Source organism: Molothrus ater, chromosome 5 (genome assembly GCF_012460135.2).
Source record: "Molothrus ater isolate BHLD 08-10-18 breed brown headed cowbird chromosome 5, BPBGC_Mater_1.1, whole genome shotgun sequence".
Classification (NCBI taxonomy): Eukaryota; Metazoa; Chordata; class Aves; order Passeriformes; family Icteridae; genus Molothrus; species Molothrus ater.
The window spans coordinates 9,549,965-9,567,060 of record NC_050482.2 but is presented as its reverse complement, the minus strand read 5'-3'; the positions used below and the strand labels follow the sequence as shown (position 1 = coordinate 9,567,060).

General features: G+C 35.2%; 1 protein-coding gene across 1 annotated transcript in view; it reads right to left on the bottom strand.

Moving 5' to 3' along the window:
- Window positions 1-17,096, bottom strand: part of SEMA3E (semaphorin 3E) — a 131,585-nt gene that overhangs the window by 61,459 nt on the left and 53,030 nt on the right. Inside the window, exon 2 of the mRNA XM_036401257.2 lies at window positions 864-1,024. Within this exon, the coding sequence (XP_036257150.1) occupies window positions 864-1,024 (161 nt within the window). The remainder of the gene's footprint in view (window positions 1-863; window positions 1,025-17,096) is intronic.

Below are 17,096 nucleotides of genomic sequence, written 5' to 3'. Positions count from 1 at the left end.
ATATTTCAAGAGATCATTTACTTGCATTCAAAATGGTTGAACAATGGAACAATGCTCCTGACAGCTTCCCTTGCCACTGTATGATTCCAATTCTAGTTTCCAAGGGCAGAAGTGAGTAAGGAACCCAAGGCTCACATCAGCTCAGACTCCAGCCTCTCCTTTTCAGTTGTCAGTTTGCCAATCACTTCTGGTTTCTACAATGTTCTGAGCTCTCTGCCAAGATTATGACTTAACCTACCTTTCTCCCTCAGACCACTAAGTAGCCTTCAAATGCCACTTTCAGTCATTATGTAATAGCAACTCTGGCTCAAACCAATGCAAAATCCAGTTTCTAAAGGTTAAAAAAAAGGTTTATGCTGCTATTGAAAACTTCTAATAGTTTACTATATGCTATTTTTTAGCATATAGTATGCTATATGCTAAAAATATAAAGCATAAAAATACTACGCTATTTTTCTATTTATGCTATTTTTTTCCCTTACATTTTATCTTCTGAAACTCTCCAAAAATACCAGGGAGATATTATTCCTCAATAATATAGTGGAGATAAATCAGATGTCTACAAATGTGAGGTGCTCTAAACATCTGTAACCATGCTGAAATTCAGTGAGAAATAGTTATATGACCCCCAGTCTCCTCATACAGAGTGAGCCTTGTGGATGAAAAGGGGGGGAAAAATGGTAATTAGTATATTTCTCTTAAATATAAATATGGCCTTAGAGTTCATGCACAAAACACCTACAAAAACTCCATTACCTCAGCCATGCAAGTTCTAATATCCTGTGCTACATGTTGTGACATGAAGTGACTAATATATATATAAAAATATACTATAAATGTACATATATGGCTTTTTACTCCACCTCTCGGTAGTTGTCACTGATTCGATCCAAACTGAGGGAATACAAGAGGTCTCTTCCTCCCACGAACAGTCGCTCTTGATACTCATCCAGCAGCATTACGTGAAGTCCAAGATATCCAAATGGGCTACGAAAGACTGACGTCCTGTTTAAATCCCAGAGCTCTGAAACATAATCAGAGTGCTTGTGATAAATACCAAATGGCTTAGCTTTCATGGCTTCATTTTCACATCCTCCTAGGGAACTGGGCGAGAAGTTGTGGGACATTAAAATGCTAAACATATAATCTTTGAGTAAGAAAGAGACACAAAATGCCCGGGAACAATTTTTAAACTAAGCCACTTCTCAAGGAGGTTTGTCTCTGAGTCTTTCCATCATATTCTATATGCCTAAAATATGAGATAGGGAGAGATGAAAGTTAGTTTTCTCCTGGACATTTTCTGAAAAGGAAAAAGTAGTTTGTGGCATTCACATTCTCTGAAAAAATTCCTTCACCCAGGATTTTTCTCCTGGGAAGCTGAGAAGTCTCAGAGAAAAGGAAAACAATTCTTATCTCATTTGCTTCTCCTGTGTTGTGCTCACACGTGGAATGTGTTTGGAGATTGTTTACCCAAAGGTGATTGTTTCATTGGATTCTGGTGTGAGTTGTTTTGACTCTGGCCAATCAGGGCCAACCTGTGTTGAGACTGTGGAAAGAGTCATGAGTTTTCATCATTATCTTTTTAGCATTTACTAAGTATCCTTTCTGTATTCTTTAGTATAGTATAATCTTCTTTAATATAATATAGTTTTCTAAAGTAATAAATTAGCCCTCTGAGAATATGGAGTCAGATTCATCATTCCTGCCTTTGTTGAGGCATTCCCTGCAAATACTTCTAAGTACTTCTTAGAACAATAACTGCAAATGGACAAACACTGAATGAATTAATGGAAATTTAAAAAAAAAATATTCAAAATTGTGTCCTTGTCTCTCATGCATGTCAAACTCCAGGTTTTCAATGTATACACTATTTTTACCTGGGTTTGTATTTTTAGGAGGATGGCATTGTGGATTTTAAGCTTAGCACTGTCTTCACTTAGTTCACTGAGTGTATTGCCTCTAAATTCAGTGAAAACAGTATGAAATCTGTGAAATGCATATGAATAATTCTCCAACACTGATTTTGTCAAGAAATGCACTGACCTGATATGGGAATCTGAGGTTTATCTGTACATGAGCTAGGCTAAAGCCAGTTCCACTGAGAAAAGGAAATTCATTCTGGGTAATGTTGCAGAAACTTGAATTCAGGCCTCAGGAAGCAAGAAAGAGGCAAAGTGCAGAGGATCTCTCTGCACTGTGGTGCACAGCACAACCTGGCTAGCAGCAAGTCAGAAAGGCTGAAAATAATTTTGTTGTTGAGAAGCCTCAAAAGGAGTCATTTGAGAGAGCACCCTCAGACTCCCTCCAAAACAACAGAGCTTGGACTGGGGGAAAGCAACTATGTTCTTATGTCTGTACTGTGGCAAATTGTTTTATTTTGAAGAAATCACTTTTGGTAAATTAATCAAATATGCTTATCCTCACAGCTTTCCATAGGCATAATTTTTTCAATTATTTGGTTGTGATCCTGAGGCTGATGTTGGAAGAAGTGAGATTGTCCCTGAGCTAGAGAAGACAAATGAGCCCCCATCCAATTTGGAGCCTCCTGCTCACATGCCACACCAGCAGTTACGTTCACTTGTCCATGCTGCATCTTAACAGCAACATAGAAGCCACAGCTGATGTTCTGTAAGCAAGAAATTTAATGCTCAAAAAGTGTATTAATTTAATCCAACAAATTCACACAATTTATATTAATTTAAAATTATTAAGTATATTGTGTGTGTGATTTCAGTAATAGGATAAATATGTTTTACTCCATTTACTAGGTAGGCTGAGTTCAGGTCAACAGAGGCTAAAAGTAACTAGTTTCTGAAAGTTGTTTCCTTAGATGATAAAATTTACATCAAAGGAGTTGTGTAAAAAATTCAGCCTAACATATGATGTCTTTCTCGTGTGATCTTCAAGCAGAATCTGTCAAATAGTTGTACCTGTGTGTGACCGGCCTCACTTAATGAAAATGGAAAACTAAGTCACAGAGAGGAACATCATGATTAAGAGAACAAGAGACTTTTTTGTCTAAGCATTGCATACTAACCAGTGGATAGATACAAATTTTTTGACAGTGAGACACTCAGCACACAGCTGCACAGCAATGTGGAAATGGCACTTTCAAAGCTTGCTCTTGCCAAGCAAATGAGCAGATTGCTGTTTTGGAAGAACAACTCTTGTTTCTGAACAGATTAGAAATGAAATGAAAGCAGAGCTAGAAATACACTTTTGGTCCTAAATAAAGCCACTTTTTATTTGCAAGAATATAAATCATTCAGTACATTTTATTTTTTAATCAGTCTTGGAGTGAAAAGAATTGCATTTTAAATTCTAGTTATATATAAACAACAAAAGGTTACTGTGGTAGCTTCCCCTGATTTATTTTCATGTTATCCTGAAGGCAAATTGTTCATAAATGAGACAATATTTCTTTACATAGATCAGAGATACGAGTCATGTGTTCTCATAATGATGAACAATTCTCTACCCGATCACATAAACTGATAACTGCTCATATAAGACTCAGTCCCACAAAGCACACCTGCAAATCTTATTGTCTTAAATGGAAGTTGAGAATATTAAAAATCTTTCAAGATAGAACTTGCAAAAAGAGATGTTTCTAAGGCTAGGTCCAGCAAACCACACAGACATGTGGTTGCTGTGGGGGTAGAGAAAGGAATAGGAATTTACCCGATATCTGAAGGGACTGGAACCCATCAAGTTGGGTTTGGAGAGTGATTTTGTACTGAATCACAAATGTAGTAATATTATGTAGATCCTTTGATAGGTAGTAGAATTTCCATATGTTATAGGATACATGAGATATTAGGATAATGCAGCACATCCTGAATGCCTGGAGAATGAGTGGTATATCTGGGAGTCTAAAACAGCACTAGAAGCTTGCCATTTCTAGGCAAGTGAATCTCACCATGGTGTAGTTTGATGTAAATGACATAGGTCCTGAAGCAGTAGAACAATTTTTGTTGTGCTATGACTCTTCAGGAAAGCTGGTTGGATTCAATGTAGGAATGAAGCTGTACTGCTTCTGGATGAGCTCCTGCCTCCACACATAGCACAGCTCTCATGCTCACACAAATGAATTGTGATTCTAAGAACCACAGAATGCTCTGAGTTGGAAGGGACTTTAAAGATCATCGGGTTCCAACCCTCCTGCCATAGTTTCTCCAAGACCAGGTTGCCCCAAGCCCTGTTCAACCTGGCCTTGAACAAGTCCAGGGATGGGGCGCCCACATCTTCTCTGGACAACCTGTGCCAGTGTCTCAACACCTTCACAGTAAAAGATTTCCAACATCTAATCTCAACATATGCTCTTACAGCTTAGAGCCATTACCCCTTGTTCTATCACCACATGCCCGTGGTGAAAAGTTCCACTCCAGCTCTCTTTTAGCCCCTTTAAATACCGAAAGCTGCTATAAGGTCTTCCTAAATTTTTCTCTTCTGCAGGCTGAACAGTCCCAGCTCTCTCAGCCTGTCTTTATACTAGAGGTACTCTGGTCCTCTGTTCATCTTTTTGGCCTCCTATGGACTTGCTCCAAACAGGTGAGATCCTCATGTGGGGGACCCCAGAGCTGGACACACAGATCATTGCACTGTGCAGCGCTGAGTTGCACTCGGTCATTGAAATCACAACACCACTGGGGGTGAGGCACTTGGATTCAAAGTTTTAAGCAAATTTCCCCAAAATCTACCTTCAGTTACCTTGAAGAAGCTTAAGGTCACCTTGTAAATACAGATTCCTTGAGGTGTCCAGAGTTACACTCCTGGTCATGCTGATACCCTTTAATTAAAAAATCAATTTTTAGACAATGTCTAAAGAGCATAACCCAGAAAGACATTGTTCCTCTACCTAATACTAGGATTTAATGTCCATATTTATGCTGGGCACATCTAGCACACTTAAAAGATCAGGTGCAAGTACAATTTTCTTCAACAACCTGGCCAGAGAAAATATGTGCTACCTAAAATTTTAAAAATATTCTAAGGGCTAAACCTGAGGAATAGCAGACATGAGGTCAATTTCATTTTCTGAATGGATTGAAATGAAGGTTTTGCTACTTCTGTAATGAGGTCTAATCACAAGTTATTAGCTACTAGATTGGTAGAGAAGGATGGATGCTTTATCCATTTCCTGTTGAAGCTGTGCAAGAAAATATATAAATATTTAATATTTAATAAATTATACGAACTGTTCCAGCCCATGGGTTAGAAACCTTTGGCTTGTCCCTCATGTGGGAGTGACTAAGGGTTTCAGTTGAGCAGAACCCTTCCTTTTACTGAGTTTCTATAGGTTTCAGTGTCAAAAAACAAAAACAAAAGCCCAAAACCAAAATAAAAACAAACAAACCACTAAAAAAAGTTACTTCTTCGATAAAGATCTTGCATAAAGTAAAAAGCCAGAGACAAAGAGGATGAATTATTCAGGGTGAATATATTGCTAGTACTCAGCACATAGAAAAAAAGAGAAGGGACCTTTCCTATCTTTTGGTAAAAACAAATCTTCTGGAGCACTGATCCATAAATTTGAGAAAATGTTATCGTTTGTGTTGTAGTGCTTTTCCATTTTAATCTAAACTCTCAAGACCATAACTAAACCCACCCCATTGCAGTACAAAGAGCATTTTACTCAACAAAGGAAAGACTACTTAATATTTACATACTCCTATATGGCACTTCACTTTACCTCTAAAAGCTTGAAAGCAAGTCTGCACTGCTGAATTACATTTCATAAGAGAAAAAAGTCTGATTTCTTTCTGTTTTAAAAGCTGAGAACAAACCTGCTGGTTTGCTATCTGTCTGACAGAGCTTGCTGGCAAATGTTTAAACTGATCTTGCTTACCACACCATCTCTTATAGCAGATCTACTTTGGTGAATTTATTCATACTGTATCTTGTTTGACAAAATGGATTCTATTACACATTGGTCTAACAATGTTAATTATATTCCTAATAGGCAATTTCTTGGATATTTTAATGAGCAGTATATAATTCTAACTTCCAAGATTATTTAGATTAGTCATTTCTTCAATTAGAAAAAAAAAGTCACTCTATTTTTGTTAAAATATTTTTTAAATAAAAAATTATTGATAACTTAAACATGCTTGGAAAATTAAATGCCAAAAAATCTCAACAGTGCTCCACAGCAACCAGATTTTATGGTGACATTTCATTTATAACACACTCTCAGAATTTAAGCATATTTTGAGCAATATATAATTTTGGACCTTCAATACAGACAAATACCATTGCAAATTTTCAATCTTTTCTATTTTTCTCAGGGAGTGACAAAGCTGCTGTTGCTCTGCTCTGTTCTTCATAGCATTACATCATCACAACTGCACATGTCTATTGCCTTTGCCCTTTTTTGCCCTCATAAAAATCTTTGGCTCCCCTTTTAAATTCTTCAGAAATATAGTCTCACCTCCCACACTACTTCATGCTGCAGATCACTCTTCCAGCAAAGATGTTTTCCAGATGCAGGGCACTGACAAATGAGCCCACATAAGGTGGATGTCTCAGTGCTGCTTTACAGGAAGAGTTAATGGCTGGGGTTGCCTTCTGTCCCCATCAATAATGTGAAAGGCCACTGATATAAAGTCTAGGTAATGTGAGCACCTGAATGACATCTTATGCTTCAAATTATTGGCATAGTCTTGAATACAGATACTGCAGTGGAACAAGTTTTAAAAGAACTTTGGGAACCTTATGTAATTTTAATTAATTTAGCTTTTTTGCTATATTGCTGACAAGTGATAACAAAATCTGCTTACATGTGACAAGAAAGAGACAGAAACAAAAATGAGAAAAAATAAAAAGAGACAGAGAAGAGCTTGAAATATCTGTGACACAGTTTATGAACTACAGGTCAATTGTAAGACCAGGCAATCTATGTATCTTCTGTTATAAAACACTGGTACTTTAAGGCAAATATTTATTTGAGGGTACTCTAAAGACTCATCCATCACAAGGACAAAAGTATAAACTTACAAGTGGTTGAATCTTTTCTGACAGGGTTAAGACCTCTAACTGGCAATATTCTACATAAACTTAGTAGAAAGCAGAAGATTTCTTCCCAGGATAAAAAAAAAAGAATAAAATTCACCTAAACCCCCAATTCTGCTGAATATGAGATTAACAATTTTTATTTTTCTATGTTTACTGTCCTTAGCTAAATATAACCCTGTAAAAATAATTATAGAGTCATGACAGAGATTGTCAGGTAATGGAAAGTTGCATTAACTCGGGTCAAACAGCAAGGAACTGAACTGGTAAGGAAGTAGAAAAGGGAACAGTGTTAACTGGCCAGAGGTGGCCAAAGTAAATCCTCCTGCATGAGATTTGGTAGCAAAATCTGAGATGAGAACTGTAATAGCAGAATTAATTGCAAAAAGTAAACTAACTAAAAAATCCAGGGTAGTACTAATGCTGAAAGACACCAGTGTAATTTTTAAACACTGTTCTTAAGATAATTTAGTGTTTTATTGGGAGAAGATGAATCAGCAGGAGATAGGATTAAAAGTCTGTGAGGGAGACTGAAGTATGAGCTTTCACTGCTTGAGGTTTTATCTATGTGGCTGCCAGGCAGATGCCTCAGAAACTTGGCAGAGAAGGAGACAGAAAGCAAACTCTAGTAACAACAAGCAAAAACCCATTAGTCCATAACTACTTTCATATGATTCAACCTCTGCTCTTAACAGCAGGTGAGTTTGGCTGTTGAGCTTTATTTGGGGAATGTAATTGGCTTCATGAAGGGAGCTGGTGCAGCAAAGCCCATGAATAATTTTGCTTATTTGGTTCTCTTCCTCTAAATGTTCTGGATTTAGTGATCAAGTTTAAATTATAGTCAAAACTTCAAACAAAATCTTTCCCTGTCAGTCTGTCGAAATTACAGAGGCAAAAGTTTCTGAAATTAAAAGGTACAGTTTGGAGAGACAAGAATAGTTTCAATCTGTATGGAAGACAAAACACTCTTCTGGATTTTTTCCCCTAAGAATATTGGAAAAACCTAAAACTGGAACATATAATAAATCTTAGGAAATATTTTTGTTTCTTCTAATGCTACTCAGCTAATGACAGAAAATATTCTGTGTAGCTTGAAAATCCTTAACACAGCTAATCATGACAGCTCAAGTCCTAATCCTTGATATGTCCATTTCAAACTATTATATGTCACATACATACTGCGATATACCTGTATTATGTCACACCTAGCAAATACTTGTTTCTTTTTCCCTGGTAGCAAAATAGCATATTCAGTTAGCAACACTGTAGCTGGTTTGGTTTTAGTCACTTAATAACAGAAATATAACCATCACAAAAGACCAGGGTTTATAGTGGTAGTATATCACATAACAGTAAAAAATGTATGCTTACGCAGTATTCTGTAATATTTTTAGTGCTTGCTGGAAATTTCTATGGTGTACATCAGTTTAAGGGAAATAGCACACCATATTCATACAAGCAGAGTTTACAGCAATTTTAAGATACATTTCTTGATTTACAGGCCGGTCCACTAAAAAAATATCTGATATTCAATTTAATGTTTCTAACGCTTGAAAAGAAATTAAATTCATTGTAATAGAAACTTGATGGTTTGGGTTTTAATCATGCCTATCTAGAAATGATGGATGATTTACAGATTGTTTTAGAAGAAAACCTCTTTGTGAGTCAAATGAAAGCAGTTACAGAACCTGCTAAACAGTCATGTATGTTGAAGTGATATTTGTTTTTTGACACTAACACATTTGGCCCTACAAATTTCTGGACCTTACAGGGTTTTTTATAGCAGTAAAATAGGATGGTTTCTAATAGAAGGCCTAATCCAGAGCTCATCTGCCATTTTTCCCAATTAAATTCATTAATTTTGACCTAGGTAATCATACCAGTATAGATTAAATAGATGTGGAACAGTATAGGGAAAATAGTTCTCCTTCTGTATTTTATCTGAATCTGTATTTATCTGTATTTATCTGAAACAACAGAGAATCACTCAGAATGAGAAGAAATTTTCGTAATTTCAATGTCAAACTACTATATAAATGATGCCTACCATTCATTATGCTTTTGATGATGGTATTTAGTTTTCAACAATAATAACAATTTAAAATATTTTAAATTAAGCTTACTGTATTTTTTTTCTATATCTCTTTCCAGTTAGAGTGATATTGCTTGCAGAATGGTGAAGAATTTTTTTAAATTCATTTCAGTATTAGATAGCAAATTTTGGCACTCATTCAAACAAATTTGCTATGGTAAATTGACATACTCATTACACCATTATACTTTATTATAGAAACATTTGTTTAGCTTACCAGTGGGATTTTATTGGAAAAGGCACATGCATCACCAAAGTACTATCTGACAACACAGTTCAGAAATGTGGTTGTGATAGAAACTATCAAACAATTGCCTATGCAAAATGGCATAACACTGTGGCTGTTAGGAACTCCCAGGTCTCAGTGACCTGCATAATGTGGCTGCCTAAAACTTTCTAGTGACTTCAAATCCTAATGATCCTTTTTCAGTAAAGCATTTTAGGAGGTGATAATACACGATAAAGTTGTGGATAATAATATCTTCATCAACATTATAAATTTCTTTTTGAATGGTAGACTGCATGATAGAAAGCTTTAGAAATGTGTTTTTCTATGAAAACATTCCAGCAGAAATATAAACTGGATTTTTTTACTGTGCAATTATTCCAACCTATGGAAAACACAAGCGTCCATGAAATACTCTTTGTGAACTTTATACACTTCATCCAATATACCTCCAAGGAAGTAAGCACAAAAAGAAATGTCCTTTTAAAATTACACTCACAGAAGATGTTTTACATTATGCTTAATATCTTAATAGTGTTAACAAGTGAAATAATCGATTTATAAAACTTGAGTTTTAGAAGGTACATATGGTTCAAATAATCACAGAACTCTGCTGATGAAACACAGACAGTCCAGTCTCTTGAGGACCTGATTTATTAAGGTGTACCACTTACTACATGGTTATTACCACAGCAGTATGGGAAGAGGAGAATTCTTCCTATGGAGAGATCCTGTGTTTTGACAGAAAGAGAATCTGGTGCTTTCATTTAAAATGAAGATGCCAAGAGTCAGGGGTTTATGCTATTCAAAATGACTGTTAAATTGAATTTCCCCTGTAAAAGATGGATTAAAAGGAGCTATCTCATGTGATTTTCAGCAGCATATGCTCTTGAGTAGGATGGCATGTGATTGACAGTGTATGTAAGGCTATCTGGAGTCATCAACAGGAAAAAAAACAGAATGTTTCTTGAGAGAAAGGAGAAAGGAGGCATTGTGAGAAAAGCAAAAGGCAGACAGAAAATCGAAATGGAAAAAACTAAAAAGATGAAAGGAAATTTTCAAGGTATTTTTTTCCTGTGAAATAAATTACTTACAGCATATGCAGAGTCGAGACAATATTCCACAGGTGAGTTTGGAAAGACTTGCTACAGTTCACACACTGAAATAAAGTCAATATTCCCTGAGCATAGAAACTCTATAAACAGACTGAATAGACTTCTCTAGAAATGAACACTTCGTTAGTCCAAAGTTTGTTCTTTTAATTGACCAGAATATCCTCTCTGGAAAGATTTAACTCAAAGAAAGGAGATGTATTCAGCTGCTGCATCAGTGTCTTTGGAAGCCCACCTCATGTGAGTTAACTAACACATCCATGGTTTGACCCTGCTTTTCCTGATCCATCTCAAATACTTTTAAATATTAGTGAAAACTGAATACATCAAAGATCTTTTTGTTGTCTTTATTTTAATTACTTTTTTTTTTTTATTATGACACAGAGCTTTATGAATGAATTCAAGCTCATATATTGCAGGGTTGGATATGTCATATTCAGCTTTTGTTTTGTTAAAAGTCTGCTGTCTAGTTTAAGGTATTTATCCAGCTGTCTTTTTTTATCAGAACAAAAGAAAGAGGCATTCCCAAACTGCATTTTAAAATTCCTGTAGAAGGGCATCCAAACAAATATAATCTGAAAATATTAATTTCTATGATACAAATTTTAAGAATTTAATCTAATTTTTAGATACATAATTAACTGTAGATTAATTCCTCTCCAAAATGCATTCTATAAATAAACCAAGGTTGTATTTTATCAGTGTTTGCAATTTTAATCACAGCAGCGATGAGCAACACATAGAAATATCTATCTTTTTTGTCTCTTCTTTTTCTCCCCCCAGTATGCCTTATTATCTGTAAAATTCTGGTTAAGTAAATGACTTGGAAGAGAGAGACAGAAAAAAGCTTTATTTCAATAGTTTAGGACATATTTGAAACCTTTCAGAATCAGTAATGCTTTGCAAATATTAACAGACAAAACATTCTTCAGCCATTTGACTTGGAGCTGGTAGAACTCTACACAGTTAATCTTAAACAGTGTAACTGGAGAATAAAAGTCAATGATAGGCAGCCACTAATGGTCATGTAACTATTATGAATTGTACTATTTACTGTTGCATATTATCCTCAAAATTTCATGGACATGTCCACCCATCCTCCCTTTCCTTTTCCCCCCAACACTATTAATTTGTTTCTGATGGGTTTTGCAAGACAGAAAAATGATAGTGCTTGTTTAGAAGTTTATTGTACTTTGATGTAAACCTTATCTTTCCTCATGTCACATTTGATTATCCAATGGAGTCATACAATAGACTGTACTGAATTTCAGCTGTGGTTTGTGCTCCTAAGCCTTTCAGGTGCTTTTAGAAAAATTCGCAATGATAAAAAAGCGCCTCTCACGGTGAAGAGAATTCTACGATACAACAGAGAAAGAATCTCCTGAAATTACAAGTAACATCTCTATATCCTCACTTGACCTGATGGTTATCATAAAAAATCTTCCATAAACTTCTCCCACCTCAAAATGGAACGTTGTCTCAGTATTACTCTGCCCTGAATCATTTTGCCCAGGATGTAAAAACACTCCACACTTATGGGTGTTCCTTCATTTGTTCTTTCTTCACTGTAATTTAGAAATTCATCTTCATCTTGATTCTTGGTTTAACACTGGGGCTTGATTTCAGATGTTTTGGAGTCAATCTGTCTTTTCTACTTATTTCTGGCTTCACAGAAGGTAGAATGTGAGATAATTTCACTGTCCTTTATTTCTCACAAGGACTATTGATGTTTAGAATTATAGGTATAGTATGAAAATGAAGGATGGATACATCTGATTCATTTTTGTATACTGAAGAGTTGTGCAGAAGTTCATAGAGATCTAGGGATTAAATCATGGATACAGAGAGAGCTTTGGGTTGGAAAGAACCTTCAAAGTTCATCAACCACTGCCCCCTGCCAGAGCCAGGGACTGTCACTGCTTCCACCAGCTTGGTGACATCCACAAACTTGCTGAGGGTGGTCTCAATCCCAGAGATGATATTGCTGTTGAAGATATTAAATAGTACCTGTCCCAGATCCTCATCAATAGATTATGTACTGCTCAGAGCTGAAAAAACACACAGCCTTGGACAACCGTTTTCTCCAGGAATTTCCAATCTAACTCGAAGGCATAGCCAAAACAAAATTTTAAAAAACTAAACCAAAATTAAAAACAAAATTCTGTCATCAAGACAGGATAAATGAAAAAAAAATCAATATTTACAAAATTCTCCAGGGTTTGAATTTACAGAGCAAATCTACAGGATTTGCACTGATCACTCAGCAAGTCTGCATAAAACTGCTGGACAGTTCATATTTTGAATGCAAGTACAATGGGTGACCTACAGTCCTGAGAATTTGCCCTCAGAAAAAAAGGGAGCAGAACACACAACAGGTATTGGAACTGGGAGAGAACATTTTTCAGATTCTGAAAGGATTTTTAAAGACTCTGGAAAATGTTTTCATGCCAAACTGGAATAAAAACGTCAAATACAGAGCACTTTCAAACATCAAAAATCTAGTTATTTTCCCATGGATGGAATAATTTTGATAATTTTACGTATTTTATTTTGATTAATGCAGTTCTCTGTTCTTATAGTAAGTCAACTAACATTTCAAACTTACATGGTCTTAAAACAAAATAGATGTCTTAATTTAAAACACGCAAATATCCCTTTTTTGCCAAAATATTAATCAATGGAAAAAGAATTAAATTTCTGTAATTTCATAATGCTTCATAGATTAATAATACACCAAAATCAAAAACCAAAACTAGAATCTGTACTGCTAGCGAAGAACTTCTAGAACTTCTGCATACCTTTAAAGTACCTATTATTATGCCTCTCTAAGAAGATGTATCTTTAATAAAATTTTGCTATCTCCAAAAGCAATAGGACTTATGGAAAAACTGCAATGGATTTTTCATAGTACTGTGAAGATGTAGAGATTGAAAGATGTAGAGAGATTGAAAGATGTAGAGGAAAATTAATATAGAAGACAAAATTCAAAATCCTTTTACAAAATTACAAGACAATTTCTAAATACCAGCTTTTGAGATATGCTGGTTACATCCAAAATAATTGTCAATATAAATATGAAAAATGTGAAGATATTATATTAGAACTATAGATCCCAAGTGCTATATACTTAATCTGACAGCAATGTTTTTTCTTAGAATAGAATAGAAACAGAGATTTATATTCTGCATATTATTTTCAGGCATGGGACTATCTGAGGACAAAATAGTTTTTTAATACCTGCTGCATATTGCACTAGTATTTATACATCGGGATACAATTCTCTATGCCTGACACTAGGAAAAACATGTAAAAACACCATAATGAACTGTATGAAATAACTTGTCACAGAATAATATATTTATCAAACTGTCAGAAATAAGTACACTTAGGAATGAATAGGTCCAAAACATATATTATTTAACTGAGAGCTATTTAACTGTTTATATTATATTTCATAAATACTTCAGAGGAAAATGTTACACTTAAGTAGTTCTGCCACTTATTATATAAGCTTAACTAAAGTTCAAGGAATCTGTTTAAGAATTAAAGAATTGGGTCAAATTCTGACACTTCTATGATATTATAAAATAGTGTTTGATCTGAAGACAGTGTGACATTTCTTCCCAAAGAAGAAAAAAAAGGAGGCAAAGCATTAGAAAATACTCATACATGTAAATGAAAATGCAATATAACTGGTTTGTTTCTGCCAGTGTTATTCACATAAATATCTATTACACCATTTCTGATTTCAACAGGCTCTCCTGCAGAAGGATGTATCTCTCAATAACAACATCTCATCTGGCAGCCACTGAGAGACCACACAGGCCATCATGTGTGTTGTATGTATATCACAAGAAAGCCCCACAAAAAATGGTTTTCATTGCATCTTTTTCAATCTCGTTCACTTATCCAAATTTAGTGTATCATAAATATCGAACATTCTCTACTCATTTTCCACTGTTTGAAGAAATGGAAGATAAAGCTGTTAAACCACAGCACAATAGCATATATTTGTTTTTGAAAAAAAAAGAAAGGGAAAAGTAAACAGCAAATACTGCAAGGACAAGACAAGGTATTGTGGTGGGTAATTTAGCAATAAGGATACAAATAATGTAAAAGTCAGATCTATTAGTTTCAGAATAATCTGAAAAGGCAAATGGTGGAACTGCCAGTAGACGAGCCAATTAAAAAAGATAGGAGGAAACATGTGACAATGTGTTCTAGTTAGTGGGGAAGGGATTAGCTATCTTCCAGCTATTTCCCCATCTTCATTTTTCATAATATAAGCTACACTAAAGAACAAAGTTTTCTGCTAGCACAGGATGTTGATACCAGATCAGTAGCTGGATGTGTCACATTTGCAAGTGAAATATTTCTGTGCAACAGTAAAACAAAAATAAAAAAAGAATATTTGCATTTATCTCCTCAGAAAATATTCATCCAAGGAAAATATATTGTGACCCATAGAATGTGTGTTTTTGTTCATGTGTGCAGGTACGTTTATATGCATCTACAAAATGTTATTTCACACAAAGCTCTCATTTTTCAAGAAAGCATTGCTCAGCATCTGAAAGTATTCTAATAAAGGTACTAAAAAATGATAGTACCTGCTTGGAAAATGAGAGCTTTGATTCTCATTCTATGATGAGAATCTATCTTTCCAAAAGCAGCCTTGGCTTTTTCTTTTTCCTGTTTCAACTCACTTCTAGTTTTTTTGTTTTTGTTTTTTTTTTCCTTTTTGAAGTTAGTCTCAGAGATACTAGAACAAAAATAAAGCTCTACTCTAACATTTATTAAAGTGCTTATTTATACCTGCACATTCCCATGCATGTCTAGCCTGGTGCTGCTATTAATGCCATTTGACAGTAACTACTTTTTTTCTGTTGTTATCAGTTTTTTTGTCTACGCCCATCATCATTATCTGAATAGCTTTAAAAATGCTAAACAGCTATTGGAAAAAATTACTTTTTCTTCCCTGTAGAATTTAGCATTTTGAGGATTCGTAGGTCAGACAGTCAGTGGAATTTTCACTGTTTTCTTTGTTGCTCTATTTAGAAGGTTTATTAAGATCAGAAGACATGTCCTTTAGAAGGATTTATTGTCACTGTGTATCTGTTGGTGGTTTACTGATAAGGATTTACAAGGCCTGCTCTAGTAAAGCAGCAGGATGGATGCTGCCTGTGTTGAAAACTGGAGCTGTGGTGTTTGCATAGATGCCTTGACTTTGTCAAGGCAGCAGTGCTCTCCACCAAGTCAGCTGCCCCTGTTCTTGCATTTATACCAAAAATATAAGCAGAGCACCTTAACACAAATTACATGTCTTGAAATGCCATCCTCTGCTTCAAGTAACTTGTACTACAGACATCTAAGGAATCCCTTCACATTAAATATTTACCTCCTTTTCACATTCTTTTGTCAGAGAGCTTTAAATGAAGAATCCAAGTAGGGCAAGTCTACAGAATATTAATGTAAATAGTCAGAAGTCCATTGCACAAGAGTTCTAAGAGATTTGGATTCATTTTTGCTTAAACACCTTTATTTTTTTTTTTCAATATAACCCAGTCTGGGCTTTTAGTCACAGAACACAACACACTAAATTTCACATCAAGCTACAAACTCTATGAAGATGCAGGTAATTTTTCTTGACCAATGAGTCTTTCTGGAGGGAAAAAAATTAAAAAAAGAAATAGAAATATATGTGTTTTGAGAATGGTGTAGCAAATCATGCAATGGATGGACTCAACATAGGTAATGATTCAATTTCAAATTTGCTCTAATGTCTCCAGGCAAAAGACCATAGCAGCCAAAGAAGATGGAGTGACCACTGTGCAAAAGGCAGCACTGTAAATTGCTCAATGACATTTCACTTATTTATACCTGTGTAGAATCTTGTCCTTGATGCACCCTACTGCTGTTTCTGAATTATTTATACTGTCTGATCTAAATTACAGAAGGAATTATCCAATGTTAGGAACAAGAAGATATGATGCCTACTACGTAAATCCAAAATTAATTTGATTTATAAAACAATTTTAAGCTGCATTTAAAAATGTGCATCCAAGCCTACTAGTAATGTTTGCAGCCCTTCCTTTTATGACTGCAGTGAGCTGTAATGGTATTCCACCAACAATGTAATTTTCAGATCAGATGGTCCAGTTCCTTGTACTTAGACTAAAGATTGCACGCTCAGTCTCCACAGAATTTGGCCTCTCCTTACACATTAATCTTGTGTAATAAGTGACAGAAGCCTTCAAAATGTATTAACACAGGTGGGCCTTTGGTGCTTATTTGCAGCCCTGTGGAATAAGTGTGCTTCAGGCTGTTTGCACAGGTCCAGTAGCAGGGTTAGAGCTTGGGAGCGATAAGGTTACCTAAACTGTAGCACAACTAAAGAAAGTCCAGCCATCCAAGAAAATCAAGGTTGATATCTACATGTCACATTTAAAAACTAAATATGTGTATTGCCTGAGGAATGCATTTGAGACAGCCAAGCCTGGTAGGAAAGAATGTTTTCAGAGCACTGTTTCAACAGGAGTATTTCTACTGGGAATAAATAAACTGCTGAACGTGCCTCATTTTTTAATGCTCCACAGATGTAAACTGTATTTGATTCTATTGTCTATAATTTAATTTAATGCTTGGAATGTTGCAGCAA